This window comes from Cygnus atratus, chromosome 1 (assembly GCF_013377495.2).
Source record: "Cygnus atratus isolate AKBS03 ecotype Queensland, Australia chromosome 1, CAtr_DNAZoo_HiC_assembly, whole genome shotgun sequence".
NCBI lineage: Eukaryota > Metazoa > Chordata > Aves > Anseriformes > Anatidae > Cygnus > Cygnus atratus.
The window spans coordinates 74,905,118-74,929,345 of record NC_066362.1 but is presented as its reverse complement, the minus strand read 5'-3'; the positions used below and the strand labels follow the sequence as shown (position 1 = coordinate 74,929,345).

Below are 24,228 nucleotides of genomic sequence, written 5' to 3'. Positions count from 1 at the left end.
ACCCCAAACCTCTAGCAAAATGTGCCCACAGAAAATTACTAGAAGGAAAAATCAATATATCATGAAGCTAGTGAGCCAAATTTTGTTTTGGATTTCCTGTTGAATAAACTGACATCTCTGAACTTCCTTTAGACAGATAACAGTACTACCAATAGCAGACTATGAGGCACTGTATTCCAACACCTAGTTATAAAATAGTCATTGCATTCATTTCAAATCTGGTAGGAAAGCAGTAAAGAATAATCAACAATCAAACAGGAAATATGTCAAAGCGAATAAAAAATGCCATCAACTACTGATTGTGAACACATAGCATTAAAGAAGCTCTAGAAATGCCAGAGAGCCTGTGCAGGTATTCCACATGCCAGAGGGGTACTTCTGCCTGGTGGACAATCATCTCCTTTTACAGTGGCTGTATCGATTGACATGGTTGGTGAAATGGCTGCTTGGACAGGTTTCATTATGGCTGAACACCATGTCTGTGAGATCTAGCAATCATCAAGGCCCACTTAAGCCTGCTTTTGAGGCTGTAAGTGGACTAGAATGATGCAAATGCCTTGAATTGCCTCCTGCAGAAGGTTAAATTCCTCAGCATACAAGGATTTGGCACAATTTTGGGCAGAGTTAGAGAGGGGCAGAGGAGCAGAGTGTAGATTTAGCAGTCCAAAGTATTGCATGTTGTTCACTGCATGGTCCCACTAAAAGCACTATTTTTTTTTCTGAATGGAGAGTTATGACAGATGGACTCCCTGGAGAGTTATGACAAATGTGCATGCTGTCTCTCCTTGTCTTCCCTTGCAAAAGGCAATTCCTACAGCAGGAAGAGAAAATTATTTATGACAGAATTTCACACATTTTTCTGGGTGCTTAATGAAGCTTGATCTTGAGTGGAGCAGAGAGAGTGCTTATTGTTGAATTTTTTCCAAGATCACTGCACAACAAACAGAAACTGAATAAGCAATTAAGTTAACTGGCTTTAAAACTCATATTGGCTGAGGATTAAGGTAATTACGTCTGCACTTATACACATTCAGCTTTAAGCAGTCTTGCTCGATGTTATGTTGCTGATGTTGTTCTAAAACTAATCTGAATTCTTGTCCTGCTGTTAATTATTGCAAAGGTTACAAATATAACCTCTCCTTGCTATAAATATAGCTATTAAATGCTCAAAGGAGACGCGGGCCTCTTTTTGCAAGATTTATACAAACAGATCCAATGGTTTCTTTCCATACCAATGAGTTTTAAATTCTTTAGGCTTAAGGGATCTTTTAAAATAATACACAATAGATGGGTTTGGCATTGTCAAACAGTGATTTCAGCGTCAAAAGTGAAAAAAAACAACACTATTTTTAAGTTTGCATGAAAAGAGAGACTCTGGGAAAGTCGTATTAGTCTCCACAATATTGCTGGCAAGGCAATGTGGATTCTTCACCTTCTGGGTTACAAATAAGTTTCCTTTTAAATGGTTGGAATGCAGGGGAGGGGAAAGGAAGAGAAACCCCCTACATTTGCCTTGTCTAACAAGGAGCCCCAGCGTGAGAACCACTCCCTAGCAGAAGTAATCTGTGATTGACAATAGTTTTCTTTGCAACCAGGGCTAAAAATGGTTTAGCTGTAAACAGGCAAATGCAGAACATTTTAATGCACTTTACAAATGCAAAGGCTGCTTATACAAGCCCTCTACATGCAGGGTGGCTAGCCAGTGGCTCCAACTGATCAGCAAGCTTCAGAGTTACTGAAAAATTATGAATTTTTGTAGCAGGGTATAAACACAAATACAAGAGTTTTTGTTGTTGTTTTTCTTTTTCCTTTTTCTTGTAATGAAGGAAGAGGGCAGATTCACAAAAACTTGAGAAAAAATTCTCTGCACTGTCTAGGCATTCCTATGTGTGATCTTAGGCAAGCTACTATATTGGACTTCACCCTTCCGGCTTGAAAAACTCAGAGAGAAATACTTTCCTCTTCACAAAGATAATGAATGTGTGTAAGGCATTTGGTACAATGGGGCGGGAGCTATGCAAACAGCCTGAACAAAGTCTGAGACTTTTGATACAATTTCTCTACAATCCTGAAGTTGGCTCTTTCTCTCTACAATGGGTCTACATAGGTCTACAATGAAAAGACAACAAGGAAATGAGGTGAGATGGGACAACCTGAGTTTCACAGGGAATATGGAAAGTACCTTTTTATTGAAGCATGTAAAGTTGCCTTGTGCTGAAGTTAACATTCACATAAATAAAGTTATGCAGCAACAGCTTATTTGTATTTTTCAACAGTTTGAAAAATGTTGCTAACATAGACTGTATCTCTGTGGCTTTTTTCTTTACAGGTTCTTTCTTGTGAACCAGACACACACACTTATCCAGGGATTCTGCAGGTCTTAAAAGGGCACGCTTATTGACTGCTTCCATGGGTATTTTGTTTAATGTTGGCGGAATCTGTTCCGTGATGTGAGTGATGGACTCATTTGGAGATGAACTCCCTATACACCAGCGAGGCCATCTGAACTAAATAGGACTTAACCCCAAACAACATATACTTCCAAGGTCCTAAATAAGTATTTGCTAAACACATTGATTTATAACTTAAAGAAATCTTTAGTTTTAAAATGAAAACCAGAGGAGAAAGGCAATGTTACAGCAAAATCGCAAGTCCTAAAAACTCTCTTATGAATCAAAATAACAGATATAACACAAATAACAGCATCTTCTATAAAGACAGATTAAACTTCTCTAATTCACTCATTGAAAAGGCTAATATACTTAAAATAAATTTCTCTGAATCTCTCAGTAATGGTCAGTGTTGACTGGCTATTACCAGAAAAAATATTTCTTATTTTACCAGAAAAAAACATGGATGATTTATATGCCAGCAGTGTGACTTAACCCCCAACCACATTTTCCTGTCAGACCTGACATTAGTATCAACAGTTCCACGAACTACATTCCCTTTGCAGGGGAAGCAACAAAGTATAAGTGACTAGTACATCAGATTTCTTGATCTATATCCACTTTTCCTTTTTCTTTGTTAGCAGGCCTTTTGTTTGCCTAAGTCAACAATTATCATCTCAAGCACCAGACAGGAACAGAATTATCACAGTGGTCCCTCCACAAAGCTGGCATCATACCATAGTTGCTATAATCAGTCTCTGGGGCCCAAATACCTCAGACTTCAAACAGGAAATAACTTTGTCCTCCCCATTTCACACTATGAAAGACCAGCATTTCTGGGACCAAAGCAATTCTCCAGAGCAAGAATTCTCTGGGCTTGCACTAATCAGGCTGTTAGTGCAGCAGATAAGCTACAGTTAACATGTCAGTCAAAGTATCGTGTAGAGGCAGACAGAGTGCCTGCCCTTGTTCATTGACAATGGCAAAAGTAGGATGGCCAGGTCATGTTTGTATTTCCAAACCAACAATTCTTGTCTGATCACATGAGGGTGAGAAAATCAGCTATGGCTTCATTCATTGCATGGTATGTACTGTCATCAGCAACTAATTCATTCAGCAGCCCAGGCACATGAAGAAACAAAACTCAGATGTTTACAGAACTGCTTCTAGTTTCTCATGATCACAAGAAATAACTGATTATTTACAGGCAGATTTCAAAGTCTGTTACCAAGACTTTGAACAATGAACACATAATTTTTTTATCTGCTCTTGCCTAACAAGAATGCAGGTCTCAACTTTCTTTATGAGTTTTTCCCTGGTGTAATTACAATGACTTCAGTGTCAAGACCTGTGGCTGATACCGCAGTGAGAAACTGTCATGATACAAGAAATTCAAGAACCAGAAACTATTCCTAACTATCTCTAGATGCATCATGAAGGGAATGTTTCTTTTTAACGTTTTGTTCCTATTTTTAGCAGGTGTATTGGAACCTGACAACTTATCCTTGTCTGACATGACCCAACAGTATTTGTTTCTGTCTAATCATAGAACTAATGGTTCTGGTCTGAGCTTTTCTCATCCTGTCCCAGCATGAAACCAACCTTGCACTGACTCCTCAGTGGCTAACCACACACTCAGGGTGGAGTAGACTTCTCAGATAATAGAAGTACCAATGAGAATCAATGGAAAATCTTTTGAATGACGTATGTATCTTCAGACATTTGTTTCTCCTTTGTTGATGAACAAAGAAGCTCTAAAATACTAATGCTGTTCTGGACTTCATAACTTTTACGTGTGCAAAGCCCATGCAGATAATTAATAAAAAGGCAATTCCTGTAGAAAAAAAATCCTTGAATACTTCCTTCCTTTTCTCTATTTAAAGTGTAATTTCTCCAAATGTACATGGGTTGTTGTACTGAAATGGGAAGTACTTATGCACTTAATTGGTCATAGAATATATAATTTTATATGACTTAAGTAACAAATCATGACAAACAAAAAACTTGACATAAATCATACTTCATCTGAATTCTCACAGAAGTCCTTCAATGATTGCTCCATAAGCAGATTCTATCAGGCAAAGGCGAGCTCATATATTACACTCTTTTTTTCAGTTTAACTGTTGCAAATGCTCTATTCCAGTAAATTACCCCAAATTAATCCAGTGTAAATATGGTAAACCTCTGTCCCATAAAGATCACAGCAAATTAAAGGATTTGAACATAAGATTCTGCCTGTGCTTATTACACTACACCACAGGGATTTTCCTGCTTCAGGACACTGGCATTCCTACTACTAAAAACAACGAAACAAGACATTTCCAGAAATATTCTAAACCAATCTCAGATTATCAAAATCTGGCAGGTCTTTTCTAACTTTACCTCCTATGACAGTATGATTAAAATCTGTAATACTTAAAACTTAATTCTCGCTCCCCCGCCCACTGCCCTCCCCCCAAAAAATCAGTCGAAATTAACAAATTAACATCCTCATTTTGCAAAGAGTGAAATAAGTGAAGATTTACCTTGACAGGTCCGTTCATCCGTGAGCAGTTTATAGCCTTTCCGGCAGCTGCATTCAAAGCTGCCAACCGTGTTTCGGCAGAAATGGTCACAGCCACCATTGTTTACCAAGCATTCATCAATATCTGCAAGGAATGAATGGGCAAAAATTTAGTTCATGGCTGTAATTAGAGTATTTCAGGGCAGGAATATAGGACTTTACTCAGATCCCCAAGGAGGCTGCAGTCCCCACTAAGAAACAGGTTTGTCAAATGTATCCCTTCCCAAACCTTTGTGGAAAAGCTTACAAAAGAGCTATGGATGAATTGTTCTGGAGACAGAAGTATTTCTCTCAGCAGTTCAACCAACAGATGACCAAGCCAAGGCACTTTGATGTTAAAAAAAAAATTTAGGGAAGTTTCTTTGTAGATGTAGTGATGTGCCTAACACTAGACTTCAGACTGTGTGAGATGTGAATCCCTCACCTTACATAGGAACTATCAAAACCTAACAGCATCTGAAAAAATGAAATAACAACAAACACAAAGCAAAACATATTTGATTTGAATTATCACAAAATACTTCCATTATTACTACATAAAGAAATGCAGAGGTACATTTGCTCACATTTAGGATTATGTGCTAGTTTGTCGGCTATGAACACAGTGCCACTGAATAACCATTTTCACACCTCTAACCTTTCTGATTTGATGTTTTTGCAGAGCAACACTAAGTGCATGTGAGATGTTGTCTCTTGAGTTGTTCTCAAGGCATAGCATCTATCGCCTTTATTTGAAAGCCATGTATATGTATGAAGGACAGGATCAATGGCTCTTACTTTAAAAAGTGATCATGAAGATAAGGACCTCTGTTCTGAATTTCAGACTCGTGACTCTACTTCCTCCACCCTATAACTACTCCCAAAGGTTTGGAAAATCTGGAATGACCAGTCCCTTTTCCATTCTATAAAAGCTTGTGCAATAGGTATATAATAGGTCATAGCACCTCATCTGAAATACAGAGCACCTTTCCTTCCTCCCCCAGTTATAAAACCATGGATCCACATTTTCTGAAAAATAAAAAAAAAACCAAGCCTGCTAGTTTTCAGGAGAAGAATACTGCCAAAAATATAGGTCTTTTTAGGGATAAATACAGAGAAGAAGAAATATGTCATAGAGCCCTGGCTGCACACTTCTGAAAGTGAAAATGAGATCTTTGAGAAAAATGAGTGGAGAGTGATCTTCCCTTCTGAAAATTCTCTTACTATACAAGCTCGGAAACTTTGAGGTAACAGCTGGCCATTTAAAAAGGAAACGTTGCAAAACACAAAGCTAGGAACTAATACGTGGAGATGGAAATTTATCAAAATGCATGATGCTGGTGAATGAAGGGAGCATTTAAAATAACTTGATTTTAGGATGACTTTGAGAGTCATTCACTCATTTTTGAATACATATGATTACAGATATGGGAGTGTTGTATGGTTTTTACCACATTCCTGCACATGAAATACAATCAGCAGCAAAATATGTCTGCAAGAGCAGTGAGGAAGTAAATCTAGAATTTCTAATAGCTGCGAAGCAATTTCAGCCTGCTTTTCTAAATGGTGCTTTGTTGCATGGACATTGACAGAAATATGTTCAGGAGGGTGTCCAACTCAAATGAGCAAAGGCAGCATACATCATTATAAAGGTTTGTTCGTGAGCTGAATTTTTGGAAAAGAGAAAGGAAAGCTGCTCTGAGACCCTCTGAACTAATACTGCTGCTTATTGCTTTTGTGTCTGGTTCTGCAGAGGAGTGGCTTTTGCATTCAATCCTATTAAAAGCATGAGGGTAAAATGGTAGGTAGCAGCTGTAGTAGTACTACGCCCTGAGTGCTTTGCACAAATGTAGCTGCAATCTTTGTGTCTCAGGCAACAGAGTTCTCAAACTGAGCTGATGGCTGGAGTCTTGTTTGTTGTCTGTGGTCCTCAAGTTTTGGTGACTGAAATAGAGTAGCCAAGAAAGATAAACTTAGGCTCTCAACCTGATAAACCTGGTGAAGATTACACTCTTGGCTGCTTTGCATAATACCATGAGACTGGAGGCAGCAACCCATTCCCACAGGCTGACATTTCCAATCTTGTGAGTGCTGCCTCCTAACTTTAGGATGTGGGGACTGTGGTACAGGTCTTATGATAGATCACCACAACTGTTCCATCCTTTTTCACAGCACAGGTGTACCTAACTATAGTTTGCTTGCTATGACAAAATGCTTGCTATAGCTTGCTATGACAAAACTTTTGGACAAATGGTATTGTGAGTTAAAATTACTAATATATTAAGTATCACAAACACATAGAGTAGTCATCTATCATGAAGAAGGTCTCTCTTACCCATGATAAGAATAACATGACCTCTGGGCTACTCTGCTGTTGAGACTGCTTGAAGAAGAAATTACTTGCAGACTGTCAAACACCATTCTGGAGGACTGATGTTTTAAATGACAGCCCCGGGATTTCACGTGTTAAATTACAAATTCCAGTCTCGCTAACTTTCTTTTTGGGGTCTCTGAAGTCCATAATGGACAAAAATGAAACCTCCCTGGCTCAGAGGGTAGATTTAAAGCTGTTAATTGTTGTAATTCCACTAACAATACAGCATATCAGTTTTACACCAGCAATTCCTTGGAATAATCCTGAGCCAGGGTCTGGGTAAAACCTGGGAGAGTCCACAGGAAAAGAAAGTATTTATTCATTTCTTCTAGCTGGAAGACATGACGTGGCCTTCTGAAACCAGGACCATCAAAACAGAATAGAGGTCAAAACTGTTAGCTGCAAAAACATTCTAAATAACACAAACAGCACCAGTGTCTCTGCTTTCACTGTATTTCTTTCCATGGCCATAGCAAGAATGACAAGGCATGTAAAATTATTTCACTCTATGGAGAATGGTGTGTTGCTGCACTTCACTTGAAAGAGAGCAGTATCCAACCATATAGTGTCTAACTGGTTCATATAAATTGCAACAGTCTATATTCCCATTATTTTTCTTTCCATAGCTATAGATAATTTGTGTTATGAGCCATGTGAAAATAAATGATTCCACTGTGTGAGAAGGTGAGGCTCCATTTATCTTTAAACTGACTGGTACCCAACTTTGTCAAGTGCCTTCTGTGAACTTCACAGAGTATACTTCCGTGACATGTCTGCTTACCACACAGGGAAAGAAACACAGTGGAAACCCATCATGGTATCTACCAGCTTTGAAATTACTTAGTCAAATCTCCTCATACTATTATTGGGACTGTCTGTAGAAGAGTCATAAAGTTGGTGTCTTCAGTTATAGCTCTGAAGTGGCTCCTTTTCAATTGATGATACAGGTTGCATAAAAATGCCTCAAGCTTTCCACAGTGCTCTGTTCCCCAGTATCCCTAGGAATGCAAAAGTATATACAGAGCTGTATTTCTCTGCAGAGGATGTTTCTCTGCAGGCAAAATGCCCTGACAATCAGTGCTCAGACAATGTGCTGGTCATTTCAGACTACGAGGCCTGATGGACTTTCAGTGCATTAGCAATGAAATCCAAAATGATTTCTCTTAATGCAGTAAGTCTATGCTGTTAAATGATACCTCGCTCATACAAGCTACTGACGTACAAGCACCAACTGATGTTCCCTGCACAGATGGGACACATGCAGAAACAGAAAACAGAGACCAATGACAAATCACAGAATCATTAAAATTTACTCGCATAGCCACAATTTGATTAGAGGTAACTGACATTCCATTATTTTTGTTTTCATGTCATTGTGAAGAATAATGGGAAAGACTGTTCCTGTTCCACTTGTACCTTTTTAAGCTCTGCTCATTGTGATTCGTGTTTAGAAGGAGCTAGTTTTGATCAGGGTATGTGTGCATGTACATGTGTATATGCATATAAACTCGCAAAGGTTTGCCTTGCTGCACGCAAGTCAGAGAACAAATTAAAAAGTAGGGATTTTAAGCAACTTAGAATTTAACTTTCCACATAAGCTGCTTAAATGCAACTGAAAGGGTAATCAATATGCAATCTTCACTTAGCTCTTGAACAATGGTGGATATGGAGATTTCCAAAGCCTCATCACAGGCGGAAGTTAGACTTCTCCTTTCAATGGCTGGACAAATATTTGAACTGATTGTGTCAGCCTAATCCTTTGCAGTATAAAAATGCTACCTAGCTTCAGGAAGATAATATACTCCAAGATTAACCTAAAATTATTACAGAAGCTTCACACCCTTCTAGTTTTTACTAATGACAGCATGTTAAGATTAACAATACTATTATCAACATACAGTGGGCATCAATAGACATGTTTTCTGCAAAGTGGGAAGTCTGACAACTCTTCTTAGCTTCTTATTCTTAGACACGACATTTTTCTTTGCTTTTCTTTCTTTCTTTTTCTCATGCTTCTAAAAATCACTACTGTTCCCTAACCATTATAACTACTGTTGTCTTGTTGACACAGGTATTAGTTTCGTGATTCATGCAGACCACAGAGTACTTTATAAAACAGGCCACAAAACTCTTTAACCTTGTCAGAGATGGGGAAATAGAGGCACAGAAAAACAAATTTACTCTTCCACACTTGAATTCTATCCCCATGCACAATCCAACAGGCTATCTTGCTTAGACAGCGTGTCAAACAGTATAAGCTTGCACAAAGCACATCTTGCTCTACATTACCACCAATGCTCAGATTGCAATTATTTTAATAGTTTCTCTCTCTCTCTTTTTTTTTTTCTCTCAATATAACATGAAATATATTAAGGAATTTGGAATTAACATAAACATAACCTATTAGGCTACACTTGCAATGTACTAAGTAACATTTCCTATTGTATGTATGTCAGGGATATTTTATTAAGGATATTCCATATCCTCAGACATACTGGATTCGGTGACACTGTAAGAAAGCCTAAATCTAAATGCTGTCTGGTAGATTACAGAGAGTTAGAAGTCCTAGTTCTAGTTTTACAATGGGTTTATCTAGCAGTTTTGGCAAGTTGTAACACCTCTCTACTTTACTCCATCTGTGTAACAGGGTATTGGTAACAATCACGTGATATTTTCAGGACCAATACTTCCAAATGGATTAATTTAATTGAAGAAAGCATTTTGAATCAAAGTAGTTTATAGTAAAAAAAAAAAAGGTAGTTAAATTACAGTTGTTCTTCCTTTGTGGGCTAGGCTTTTGAGTGATTTGTTCTGGAAGATTTTGTGAATATGTGCAGAACTGTACAGGCATACTCCACTTTAAGAAGTACATGTGCTGCTCCACCACTCTACCTGTGACTGTGCTCTCCAAACGTAGCTCATTGCCTCTAACACGCTTTGCATGTTTCAGAGAGGAATAATTCTATTTATGCAGTATCTTCTATTTGAGGCTTTCAAAGCACAAGATCTTAACATCTTTATTACATTGAAGCTACACAACACTTCTGCAGCAGAGATAAATTTAATTATTTCTCCCTTAACAAAGGTGAAACTGAGGCAGGTAGGGTAGTGTGTGACTTTCCTGCATCAGATAGCTATAAAATGAAATAAGACATATATTACAGGACTTCTAATTTGAATTCTGCACTTCAGTGACATCCTCATTTTCCCTCCCACAGTGCTAATTAACTGTAATGTATGATAATCATTACTGAACTGAAGTTCCACTAGGTAGCAAATGAAGGTTATCTGTTTAATTAGCTTTATGGCTAGGTTGTGGGGCAAGGAATTTTCCTAATTAACAGAACTAAAACTAGACCGGGCAAACAGGAATGAGTGTAATTAAAATTTGATCTCCCTCATCCTGAAAACACACGGCCCACAAAATAGAGAACTTTGTGTAAATGCTCATAGAGCATGGAAGGGTTGGTGCAGGTTTCAACACATTTCCCTCATGTCACTTTCTCTATTTTCACCTGTTATCTTTGCAATTTCATGAAGAAACTTGTCTTCCAACACAGATGGTAATTTGTCACATATGGATTTAGGTGTCAGGTATTCTCCTCCAGGACATATCCACTCTGACATTATCCACCAACCAATCAATAAAAGAGTCTGCTATGCTGCCAAGAGATCAATCACCTTGTAAAATAAACATTATGTCCTATTATTTTCTTATTACAGTTAATTAGATTCATAAAACACAAAAAGCTTCGAAAGCAAAAAACTTAGAAATGCTGTCAGAACAGTTTAGACCCTGATTTTTCATTTGTGAAAGGGAAGGGATTTACTAAATCTAATATGAAAAGAAAGGATTTCCATCTACAATTTTGCTGAACACTGAATTCTTTTTTAAACTTAAAAACATGTTAGTGCAATGCTACCAACCCAAACAGTGCAAGCTGTCTTAAGACTGTGATGCCAGAATGTGAAAGGGACTGGAGAAATCAAGAGATAAGGGTGCTCCAGTTAATACAGTCTAGGCTGAGCTAAATGCAAAAACTACCAAAAAAAGAAAAAAAAAAAAGAAAAGCAATAGAGATCGCAGAAAATATAGTTAGTTTTCCTCCAACTGTAAGATTTTATTAATCAAAGTGTTTTCTACAATACACTGGAGAGGGAGAAATATGTATGCAATTAGGACTCCTGTCTGTACCTGGGGACAACAAATAATGTCTCTCTGTTACAAAGCATCTGGAAAGCTAAGTACATTAGACTCTGTGAAACTCAGATGGCAATAACGACAGTTTAAGTATATGCAGACTTGGAGGGTGCGGTTAAAATGGTGGTACAGAATTGTGCAAATATATTGGGCTGACTACTTTTCTACCTTTATTATTCATATAGCCACTATTACCATAATAATTCTATATTTAATGCTTATCTGCTATATGTAGGAAGAGCTGAGACAGAGAAGAACTATACAAGTTGCTGAAGGTTACAATCAATGACTACAGTAAAGGAGTTAATTCAGTGTCTCCTAAAGTATATTTAAAAAAAAGAAGTTGAAAATACAAAACTGTCTGAGCTAACACACTTGAGCAACTTCTCTGTACTCTGTCTCACTAAAAAACAGTGCCTTGCTCTAACAGTATTTAATTTCTCCATGTAATCTCAATGAAGAGCACAGGGGCAAGTGAGAAAGCTGGGCAAAGATACAAGAATCTCCGGACTCAGCATATTAACTCAATTTACCTTAACTGTTAGTTATTTTAATTTTTCCCCTTGGAATTGTTGTTTGCTCAGGAAGCTGCATGTTTATTTTCAAGAATCTCAACTTGCATCTAAAAATTGCTTGTGTTTGATTTAATTAAATACAATTAAAAAATGAAATTGGTATTGGGTAAGGACAGTTGAAGACACTGATGCGCTTTCTAAAATCCCATTGAAATTGTGTTGGCTTTACGATGATAAAGGTACTCTTGCTGAAAAAGACAGCTGAATACTATTAACCCATGATAACTCAAATCCGTTATTGCTGATAATGAATCAAAGAAAATTGGCTGGTGACCAAACATTAACCCTCCAAAACTTTTGGAAGACATTTCTTCACCCAGCCAAGGATCAGTTCTGTACCAGGGAAGACAAATACTTTACTGAGAGCAGGATCTGGCCATATAAAAAACAAGCTGTTATTTATGATGAAAAAAAAAAAAGGAATAAAAAAAAGTACTGTCAGTTTTGAATGTTGGTAGCTATGATTATGTGAGCAGTCAACCCCCAAATTACAGAAAGCACAGTACATTTTTACGTAATAAACTGTGGTTGCTCATCCTCAGGGACCTTTATATTGTTGAATAAATGCAAGGTCTTTTCAACAACTGAAATGCAAAATATGACCCTCCCAAGCATTAATTTAAAGGATTTGGCATTTTCAAAGGGGAGGTTCACAAAGACAAATAACAACTGCAAGTTTCCAGGGAACAGGGATATTGCCTACTCATGAAAAAACCCTAAGTTAGTACACATGAATTTATTTTGTGAGGATAGATGGAACCCTTGGGAAGGAATGAAACTGAATGAGTTACATGGCAGCTGACCCAAGTCTGCAATTTTTTAATGGAAGATAATCTGTTATATTATATTTGTCTGTCATGAATGAGTCTACACCAGACAAATGAATTGAATGTCTTAAACCTAAAAAAAGGCAATCCCCCAAAAAGGGATGGTGCAGTGGAAGTGTCACAGCCTGGATTAGATAAAGTTACAGCAACAGTTAGAAGGCAGATGTTATTCACAGCTCTACTTCCATTTCTCAGATTCTGTTCTCCACCAATTCTTTTTTTTTTTAATTGCCTTCCATCCTGTTTTCTTCTTTCTGAAAAATTTCACCTGTGTTGGTATTTAAAATTTTAATTTCCTCTCATTTTTTAAATCCCGTGGGTTTATCACTTCATTTTTCCTCACTGTGACCTGGAACTTCACATCTCTCTTAGAAAATCTGGATCAAATAATGTCTACATATCTAAAATTAATTGTTCTGGTGCTCACTCAAAATATATACCCATCAGTCAAAGTCCAGTCCTCACTTTTCTGATTCCTTCCTTCTCTAGGCTTCTTATCACTTGCAGCCACCTACCACCAAATATTTTCTATGCTTTCTCCCTGCAGAATGCTGCACATTTCCTCTTGGTGACAAGCATCTCTTTCTCTCTCCAACATCTTCTTCTCTACCACATTATGGTCTCACCACCACCTCTGCCCACCTTTCTCCTCTCTCTGTGCCTCCCTCTGTCCCTTGGTCAGTCTATCATCCAATCACATGCCAGATTTGCCTTTGCACTGACAACAGTCAAATCTCTGTTTTCTTTAAAAAAGTGGGGAAAAAAGCAGAATCCAGTCACCCCTCGGTCTTTTCAAAGTCTTGAAACAGTTGTTTCCAGGGCAGCAGTGCTGGGACAGGTGACTACAGCCCCTTCTTTGGGCATGACATAGAGCTCTGCACTGAGAAGCTGCAGCTGCCTGCCAGATGCTGTTATTATTTTTCTCACATTAGGTTGATCCTATTTGTTCTTTGTCCTGAGACTGGTTAACATTGGTATAATCACATAAAATGAGTGTGGCCTCAATAATAAGGCTATTGCAGTCAGGCTTTCATGTTTGCTTCTTTAATCCACATTTCGGTAGATATTTTGAAACTGTTTTTGTAGCTACCTTGGGAGCTTATGCTCTAGTCTGATTTTCTTGTCATCGCTACCTTTTCTAAAACAAGCAGCTTTTTTGATAAACTGAACTTGACCACTGCTCTTCCACCAGTTTTCCCTCTCTGAATTCTGAGTTTTACGAGTTTTCTCAGATACAGATTATCTTGCAGCTTGTTCAAGTCCTACCAAAACAACAAAAATAATTTCAAAACTGCCTCTGTTGTTTAGTATTCCTTTTTGTCTTTAATCTTCCTTTTGTCTCCTCTATGTAACAAATTTTGAAAATTTCCTTTGCTTCTTCTTCCTTCACCAACTACAAGTCTACCTGTTATCTCTGCAGTGTAGCCCATGTATACAGTTGATTCATATTTCAAGGAATCCTGTGTAGAAGCATTTACTGGGTTGCACTCTGACATGGTCTTCTCTCCTTTCCCAAAGATGTCACAAAGTATGCATTCTCAGAAATTCTCACCAGTACTCAAACACTCAACAGGACTGCTGTTTTCATGACAAAAGTCTTAATTTTCCTCTAGTTTAATGTTGCTTTTTCTTTACTTTTTTCTTCAGTTAAGTAGCTGTATCCATTTTTTCACAGTCCTAAATCACCAATTAGCTGCCTTTGGTTGCCTCTTTGGCACAAACACCTCTATTTTCTTAATAATAAGGGTTTTGTCAGCAGTGGATTAGGAAAGGGAAAAGACAAGGAGATCCTTTGCTGTTGCTGTAACATCTACCCAGAAAATCTGGAAAATCTGTCCATTTCTATATATCAAAAAGCAGTTTGAGATTCACACAGTCCATGCTGCCTTTACCAAGAAGCTATCTGCTTGCTTCCTGAAAATGACACGTGACCTTGTCCTTTAACTATGCAGAAGCACTGTAAAATTGTCAGAACTTGTTTGCCAGAAGACATTTTATAGAAAATTCAGCCATTTTTAATTGTACATTTAATTGCACATTTAATTTGTGCAACATAGAGCTATACAGAAGATGACTATTTTTGTTCCTCCTAAAAGCACAAGTCTAGTTACTGGAGAACCTTCATTTCCATTACCATCTTTCTTCACATCGTTCTCATGTTCATGAATTTATTTAGGTGCTGACTTCTCACACAAGGCAAGTATGTTCCTCTGACCATTCACCCCTCTGCATCATACAGTTTATGTATGCAAAGATATAAGAGGTTTTTGCATTTGATTTTTTTTTGTTTTTAGAATAAAAGATGGGCCTTAACCACAAGATTTGTATTTGACTTCAATCCCTTTCAACTCCTGCAGACTACAAAGTTGGTGAGACCTTGGGTTTGCTTCAACAGTAAATAAATTCATTGTTATAAATTCAACTTCAGCTCTTTCTCATTCCCTTGTGTTCAGCATGGAGAGGCCAAAGTTATTTTTTGTTTTGATTCATGGTTGTAGTGGCATGTGATCATATCTGACCTCTTCTGTTTTCTGATAGCTTTTTACTTACATGTATGGAGAAGCAAACTTAAATGGCATTTATATTTGAACATGCACTTATTTCTCGTTACAAACACTGGGAGGGTAAGTTGCTATAGCTTGAAAGCAGAATCATGTAAGGGCTCTGATGGAAGTAGAATTGCTATATAATGAATTATGAAAACTAGATCATGATTTGACTACTCAGAAGTTTACTCTAGGTTTAAGTTGATGAGAAGCAGGGAGAAAGCTATCACAGAGAAAGAAGGACTCAAAATAAACCACTTCAATAAACACTTAAGGGCTGTTAATAGACAACACATACTCAGCTTGCGGACTGGCTTTGACAAACAGGATAGGGCCTGGTGTTGATAAAAATCAAGGATGTCTGATTCCTGTGGAGTAGGAAGTTCTTCTGAGGGAGTGACACAGCAGGTAGAAGGAAACCAAAGAGGGACTAGAATTTTGTGCTGCATCAACTACCACGTGTGAAGGGAGAACATGGGCCTGTTTGCACCACTGTAATAACATCTACTCTTTCCTTATATTTTGTTTCTATTGTTGAGATTAAGAAGAGTCTCTTTATTACTCACTGGTCAGACTCTGAAGGGAAGTGGAATAGCTAACCCAATTCAGATGGATTTTCAAGGCAAGTAAGGTGGATATCCTATAGGTTGGGATTAGGCTATTTGCATGTGCTTATGAGCATGTTATTGCAATAGGATCAGAGTTCAGAGCATGCCAGCTGTTCCGTGTTATTTCCCAATGCACAAATTTTTAAGGAGGTACCTTAGCTATATAATGTAAGACTTCAAATCCCATTAGGAATGACCAAGGCTGATATGCTTATTTTACCTCAGGGTCACCAATTCTGACCATATTCTAAAAAAATGGGAAATTGTGTGATTCCTGAGAGAAGTAAAAGGCATGAGGTACAAAATCAAAGTCAGTGCTCACTGAGAGCTGATGCACAGAAGAAAGGACAGAGGTTCTAGCTTGGTATCCGTGTCAGGAACAAAATGGGCCTTGGGGATCAAAGGAAGAATGGCAGAAGGTGTAATCTATACAAACACCTGAGAATAACAACCTCTGCTTTAAAAATGAACTAGTAATTTTTGATTACTTTTTTTTTTGAGGTTCTGGACTTGAAACCCCACAAAGATCCAACTTGCTGAAATGTCTGAGAATCTTCCCCTAAAACAACTGAATTTTATCTAGCTGATCACCTAAAAACCTTTTTTTTTCACTAGCCACTCCGAGAAACCATGGTTAAAATGCTCCATTTGCTCAGGTCAGCCTCTTCAGAGGGTCAATGCACTCACTGTACCTCAATCTGTTTCCATTTGCAAAATTTTGCATTTTTTTCTAGTGGAGATACCACAAAAGTAAATTAAATACTACTGAGAGTAATCCTGTCTTTCCCTTAATTAACTTTTCACGGGCTTTGAGGAACATGCATATGATTGCTCTGTGATAGAGCAATCCAACCCAGATAGCTTTATGTATGTGCAGCAAGCAAATAAAAGCTATTTATTAGCTTAAATGAAAACCTGCTCTCACTAGTCATCACTGTACCTTGACTGAGTAAGGACCATTTTCCAAATACTACTTCCAAACCAAACTATGAATATAAGGCACCATATCAGCAGAACGTTAGCAAAATTTAATGTGCTGTACACCAAATTAGGCTGGCATCAAGTAGCAATGGTATAAACCAATACTAAAATCATGAGTACAACTGCTCTATTAACTACATAAATTATCTTAAAGAAGCACCACTGAAGTAAAGGCCATTTCAGGTTCTGCTATTATCAAAGGAAATGAATCAGAAGAAACGGTAATAAAACAAACAGGTCTGTGCCCTTTCTGGCTTTGCCAGAGATCCTGTTTAAAAAACTCACTGCTGCTGTAATCTTGTGGTTGACATTTATGCTGACATTTGCTGGTGCCACAGCACTCTGACTGCAGTGGAGATGATGACTGCCAGCAGCTTACTTCATTTCAGTTTATTCTTTCACGCCATTTGTATATATGCTTTTTCCCTTTTTCGAGAGGGATCACTGGAAAATGCTAACAGCCCATTATAGCTAATGGCTCAAATACTTATGTTTTGCAAAAGCAGTATGGGTCCAATGGGGAAGACGCTAAACAGATGTGTGAAAAAATGTGATTCACCATCATGCTGCTAGAGAAAGGTGAGCTGGAAAAAAGCTGTTTTTTATGTCTCAGGACCTGCTATGGGTGCTAATACATCTATTGACACTAACACCAGTAGTCTTTTCATTGTGCGGACTATCTGCGGACAGATATCGCACTAAAGAACAGTGCTAATGGGGGACGCACAGAAAGTATTCTGCCAATCTCAAGTGGTAGTAGTCCAGGCAGCTATGAGCAGTTTTGCTTCTATAAAGTAACCTCTAGAAGTTTCAACTCTTGAGGAGACCATTCAAAATCATTTTAATTTAAAATGCTAACATACCTGAATGTATTCAACAGGGAGGACAAGAACAGCTACGCAGCATGGTATCTTAGTGAATCCAATGTAATTCTTAATCTTGGATTAGGTGTTTAACCACCTTGGCTCAATATGTTCATGTAGCTATAACATGACTACTAAAGGCAAAATCAGTAGGAAATATTGCAGAGACAGCAGAGAGAAAGGTTACACACAGATTCCTACCCACTTCATGCTGAATTGAAGTGACAATGGTTCCTTCTAGACAGCATTAATGGATATGAGTCATCTTCTTGGTTTACTATGATCAATCTTTTTTTTTTTTTTTTTCATTCCCATCTTCCCTCTGAAGAGGAAGTGGAAGTTCCTTCATACTTATCAGACCTGCAGCTAGTGTACTTGCAAATGCATATGAGACTGGGGTTCAAATCCTATGTTTCCTGCAGTGAAAGGCAGATTTCCATGCAATCTTCCTCCAAGTAACTGTTCCAGTCATAGATGAGCAGAAAACAACCTTTCACAAGCTTTCTGATTTATTAGGCATGGGAATGCCTGCCAGAGCAAGTGAACCAAGAAAAGAAGACCAATTTTCCATTGTAATTCAGATTTGAGCTTAGGGTAACTGGAATTTGACTGAGTATGCACCTCAGACACTGGCAGAAATTCAGACACTGTAGAATTTTTGCAGGTGAAAGTTTAGGTCCTTTGGGAATTTACATTGCTTGAAGCTATGCAGAAGGCAAGTAACTAAATTATGTGGCTGTGCACCTTCAAATGGAAGTTATACACTTCAGCAGAAAACTCAGGGGTAGCTTTCAGCATGCTGTTTTAGTGCTGTCTTCTCTAATGCTGCTTATGCATTTACGAAAAAGTCAAGCTTTATTAAAATGATGGTCTCACTTAAACAGAAGTCTATGAATTTTCTGTGGGAATCAAACCCAAGGAAAACTTTTTGTATTTTTCTATTAAGAAAGAAAACTAGAACAATGCCCAAACAAAGAAAAAAATTAATTCACATGTATTTATTTGTGCCTATCTTGCATATGTCTCTTAGGTGAGACAAATTTTAGTTCAGAAGACCTGCTCCAAACCTATGTACTTGATTCTAAAGGCACTGAGTCACCGACATGATGTGAAAAGTATGGTTGTACGTGCCACTTTACTTACATCTGCCTTGCTGTAAATTTGATTGATGCATGTATTTCACATGAGTTATCTTGCACAGGGATATATTTTACTGTCAAACTTTTACTGGCGTGCAAAAAGAATGCTGAGTCAGGCATACATACAAAGCAAAATGTTAGTTCATCATAGATAATTACTCCTACTGCAAAAAGTTCCCCAGTTAAGCAATCTGTGAAAAAATATACTACTCTGATTATCAAATCAATCACAGTCAAACAAAGGTGGAATCATAACTCAAGTGAGCCAATAGTTGATGTAACCAACTAACAACTGCATCTTACTAATGGTAAACAATACAAGTAACTTACAACTCCGTCTGTTGTTCCTTTCTAAAAAAAACGAGAGAACATTTTCAGTTTCATATGAATTGATCAGGATTGACAAGATGCAATTTTAAAAGCTTTAGTCAATTTAATCCAATTTAGAGAAAAAAAACTAAAACAAATTTTAAGTAATTTCGACTAATGGAATGATGGAGGAAATCATAACTGTTCGCAGATATTTTATAGCCAGGAAATGAAGCCAAATTGGCCAACTAAACTGTTCATTGTGAGCTTTTCACTTTGTGTTAGTGTGTTCTGAATGAAAAGAGAGGAAAGCCTTCAACATTTGAGTCAGATTCTCGTACCAAACTGATGTAAGCATTAATTTTACACATTTAATTTAATGAAAACTTTCAGTTCATATTTAACAAAACACAACGTAGTTTGCTTCATTGAAATTCATTCCGTAACAAAACCTTTCCTCACAGAAACGATTCCATTTTCAAAATTTAATCCACTTCTGGGTTTTCATTTTTTTTAATCAAAAAATAATTTAAAATGCATTCTCCTGACATAATAGGCTACAATTAAGAATGATAAAAATGTGAAATTGCTATATCAATCTAATAAAGCCAATATAAAATTTCCCTTCTGTTTCAATAAACTTTGATTAGGTCATTTGACTGAAATAGTTCAGTAGTCATTATGCTCCTGGTTTTCACTTATAGATTGCTTAATGATAAGGAAGGTTACAGAGTTGAGTTAGTGGATAAACCAGTCAATGATAAGGCATTTCTGATGCTCCCACTGCAGCAGAGTCAAGTATTTTAGCACGTAAGTGACACATTTCTCTGCTGCATCTGAATGCAAAAGGATGGGGGCCTGTTTCAAGGAAGTAGAGAGCACACCACATTGCTGGGTAACCATGACAATGAGACAGCAGGAAGAAGAAATGTTTGCCTAAACAGCATCCAGTCACATAACCCCAGCATAACACTGCCTAGTTAAACAATATGCCAGAGGGCTAAGAAGGGCTTACTTAGTATAGAACAGTAAATAAAATGCCCCATCCTTAGGTGTAGATGTGCAGGGACCTTTCTGTCTCCTAAATACACGTCTGTAAGATCATCTGGGCTTGGCAAAGTTCTGTTTGTGTGCATGAATTAATACTGTTGTATTTAGCAACATTACCAATGTAACATCATAGTGCTACCAAAATCTAGCACATTTTGGCCCAGCTGAGGACCTACCTCCCCAAAACCCCACTGTCAAGCCTGCCTGTGAAAGTGAAGCAAACTAGCAAGTTAGCTAATCAAAATAATACACATCTTGCTACTATTGCAAAAAAATCTATGGGCCACTGCAAAGTTAGATGCTTTACAGAAAAGCCATGTTTGAGATGTGGCTTTTGCTCCATACATCTAGAAATCCAGTTATGCTTTTATTCTCCTGCTTTAGAATCATATTCACTCTGCCATTTGAGTCTAGGAATTTGGAGAGTACTTCACCCTGCACAGTCAGACTGTCTTTGTGTACAGTGCTCAGAGGCTGCATTACTCTGGGGCACTGGAGTGCCTCAGGGGGCACAGTTTCTTTGTCAAATCCCTGAGGCAGAGATGGCTGATGCCACACTTCTACATTTTACACCTTGCCAGAAGCCTGTGGTCCTTTCCGTTGCCCTAATTGCTTCTTAGAGCCCACAAAACAACCCCCCACCTTTTTTTTTTTTTTTTTTTTGTTCGATACAGTTTGGCAGCTGGATTTAAACAGTTCAGAAAATAAACTAGTCTGACTTCAGTCCTCTTGAACCCCACAAGTTTTTCTCAAATGAATCTCCTGCTTTATCAGCTACATAGATTCTATTTAATATAATTAAAATGTTAAAGTGATGAGTCTTCTCACTGAGAGCAAATTATGGCTGAATGCATGAAATGGGTACTCAGCAGGAAAGATGCACAGGAACCAACAAGCGAGGGAACTAGGGACTGGAGAATTCTGACACACACAAGACAGGGAAAACTAAAAAGTGGATAGGAAACAATGAGCAATAAGAATCCTGGGCCACTATGTCTTTTAATCTTCTGTCTCCCTTTCTGTCTGTGTTAGCTGACTTCTGTGGGATGACTTGGTAGGCATCTAAGGAAACGAACTACACACTGTTTTGGCATGCATAGCACAATAATCAACAGCATAAAATCAACTCAGTATCAAGCTGGGATCACCAAATTACAATGGCAGGAGAAATTAAATAACATTAATTAGAAGGAGGATATAGAATTCTTTCTGTCTGGGACATGCCTCTTTTCTTAGTTGACAATGGTCTGCATGGTTTGGCTTACTAACAGACAAGGCTAACACCTGATAGGAAAGCTGAAGGGAAAAAAGGATCATTTTATATTCTGCACCAACCCAGCTGAGAAAAGGCTTGGGTTTGAAACTAAATAAAGACGAACAGTAAAATGTTAATGAATCTGTGTCCCAGTCACCATTCATATAACTGAAGGTCCCTCTACCTAGACCACAGACAGCACTTTTGCTCGTATTTCAACATGAGATCACGTAAGTAGTAATGTGTAAGGGAGAAAGAATCAGAGATAAAAAAAGATTTTTCAAGCTCCCCTCTTCAGCTCCCAGAAACCAAAATAATCTTCCTCTACAGCAGTCCTCCTATTGGCTATGCCGCTACCTGTACATATGCCATGGTAAGACTTTATTCACAATGATTTTTCATCTATTTTATTGACGTTTGATATAGACCAGACTGCACTCTGCATTAACTAAGGGAGCCTGATTCTTTGAGGTCCACTAAACTCCCATTTCCCACCGAGCCTGTGAAAGAGGTTGATGCACAAAGCCACTGAAGATAGGTCCCTTGCATTACTTGGAACTTGCTTTCCTGCAGCCTCCGTTCTCTGATATATTGGGAAAGAGCCAGGAGAAATACCAGCACTTCAGTCCCAACTCAGTTTTGTACTCTGTGGTTTGAGTCCCAGCTTTTATGAAAAAACTATAGAATTTGAATTACGGTATAGCAAAGAAAGTGTGGAACAATTAGTTACGTTTAAAGAATTACAAACTCTTTCCTGGGAATTTTTTTTTTTGTATGAAAACTTGTCTTTTTTCTACACTAAACTGTTAATGAAATTCCAAACTACTAAACAGAAACAAACAAACAAACAAACAAACAAACAAAACCTGTGTACATTTTGAACAGCAAACTCTTTTTCCCATTACATGAGCTGACTAGGAATTTTTGTTATTTTAAAAATATGTATATTTATTTCATGAATGTAAAAATAAAAATGTTCTTTAATATATCTGATTCCCTGATTATAAAAAAAAAAAAAAAGGAAGCAAAGCGGCGGAAGATTTCCATAAAATACCAGTTTCGTAAAAACACACTATTGAGGCAATCACCTGCTAGTGAGCTAAAACTACAGATTAATAAACTGCATAATGCCTCCCTTGGAGTACTCAACAGTTCAGATGTTTCTCTGAGTCTTATTTAAGCCTCTTCAATCTCAGCAAATACATAATTTCAAATAGTAGCTGTACTATGTTAAATGCCGTAGGAAGGGAGATGCCAAAATGGACTAAAAAATCATAGACTTCCCAATAAAAATATTATTTTTGGTCGACATTATTTGCTAAATTCAACCTAAACATATTAATCATTCTGCTCAACCCCCAGTTGCATTTTTTGGTTAATACATTAACTATCCCTCCAATTTCTCTCAGCTTTTCTTACATGTCTTGCCTCTCTGTTTTCCTTTAATAGATAACCTTTCTCCCGTATTTAAAAATATGACCTTTCTTAATATCATGCTTCTATGAAAAACCTCCCTTGGAGATGCTGCCACATTTGATAGGCTTTGAAATTCTGTGCATGAAAGACAGGATGTGATAACTCTATGATACCTGAAGATGCTTTAATGGGCACTCAATAGGCAATCCATTGCTCTTACCACACAGATATAATTGTTACAGAGAGATGGAACAATGAACTATATACAAGAAAGAGTAGTGCAGTCAAATCAAGAGGAACAAAAAGAAAAAAAAATCAAAATCAAAAACTTGGGAAGATCACTCTTTTCTATTGTTTCCTACAAAATTCACGGGAAAAAATGTGTGAACACTGAACTTCCCCACCCCAGACATTTCTGGGCTCTACCTATAAGCTGGAGGAGCAGAGAAGGCATCAATTTTACTCTGTCAGAATGCTCACTATTGCACTCAGAAGATGTAAATCTCGTAGAGCAGTCCTGACTAAGGGTTGTCTGCATAATCTACAGAAGCAGCTTCAGTGGTCAGTTTAAGAGCATGATTCTTCACAGATTTAAATGGGAAGTTACTTTGGCTTCAGGGAAGTAGAATCTAGCTCAGAAATCTCACAGTGTAATACATTACAAAAATATTATTAATTTCAGTTAAATTAAATGAAAAACATACATTTTACTATTTTATGCTGACAAGTATTTCCTAAAATGTCAATAAAGGTTAAAAAGAAATGAGCTGGTTGGTTTGTTCAACCATATGAGGGAATTTCAATTTGGTATTTATTTTAAGTAAAAATGTATCTGCAACTTCATAAAAATATAGATTCTGTTTCTCATATTTTCTTCTCATAAAAAAGGGAGAATGAAGACAAATGTGAAAGAGCTTAAAGCTATGGTATTTGGTTTGAGGATCAGTTGAACATTTCATTTTGTCTGTAGCACTAATTATAGATTTGATTATTATATAAATATTGTTTTGTGTTAGTTCTACGGCCAGACTTCTAAATTTAGAATTCATGTTTTTTGTTTTTTTTTCATGATGTAGTTTCAATAATAAACATTATGATCAAGCTTAGGTGCATGTTACAGCATTAAAATGCCTCCTTTTTAGGCACTCGGTG

The 24,228-nt window shown here is 37.4% G+C and overlaps 1 protein-coding gene across 11 annotated transcripts in view; it reads right to left on the bottom strand.

Moving 5' to 3' along the window:
• The window catches only part of SCUBE1 (signal peptide, CUB domain and EGF like domain containing 1), a 213,891-nt gene that overhangs the window by 49,435 nt on the left and 140,228 nt on the right, over positions 1-24,228 (bottom strand). For all 11 annotated transcript variants that reach the window (XM_035540961.1, XM_035540960.1, XM_035540959.1 and 8 more), the window contains one exon: positions 4,916-5,038. In XM_035540961.1, the coding sequence (XP_035396854.1) occupies positions 4,916-5,038 (123 nt within the window). The remainder of the gene's footprint in view (positions 1-4,915; positions 5,039-24,228) is intronic.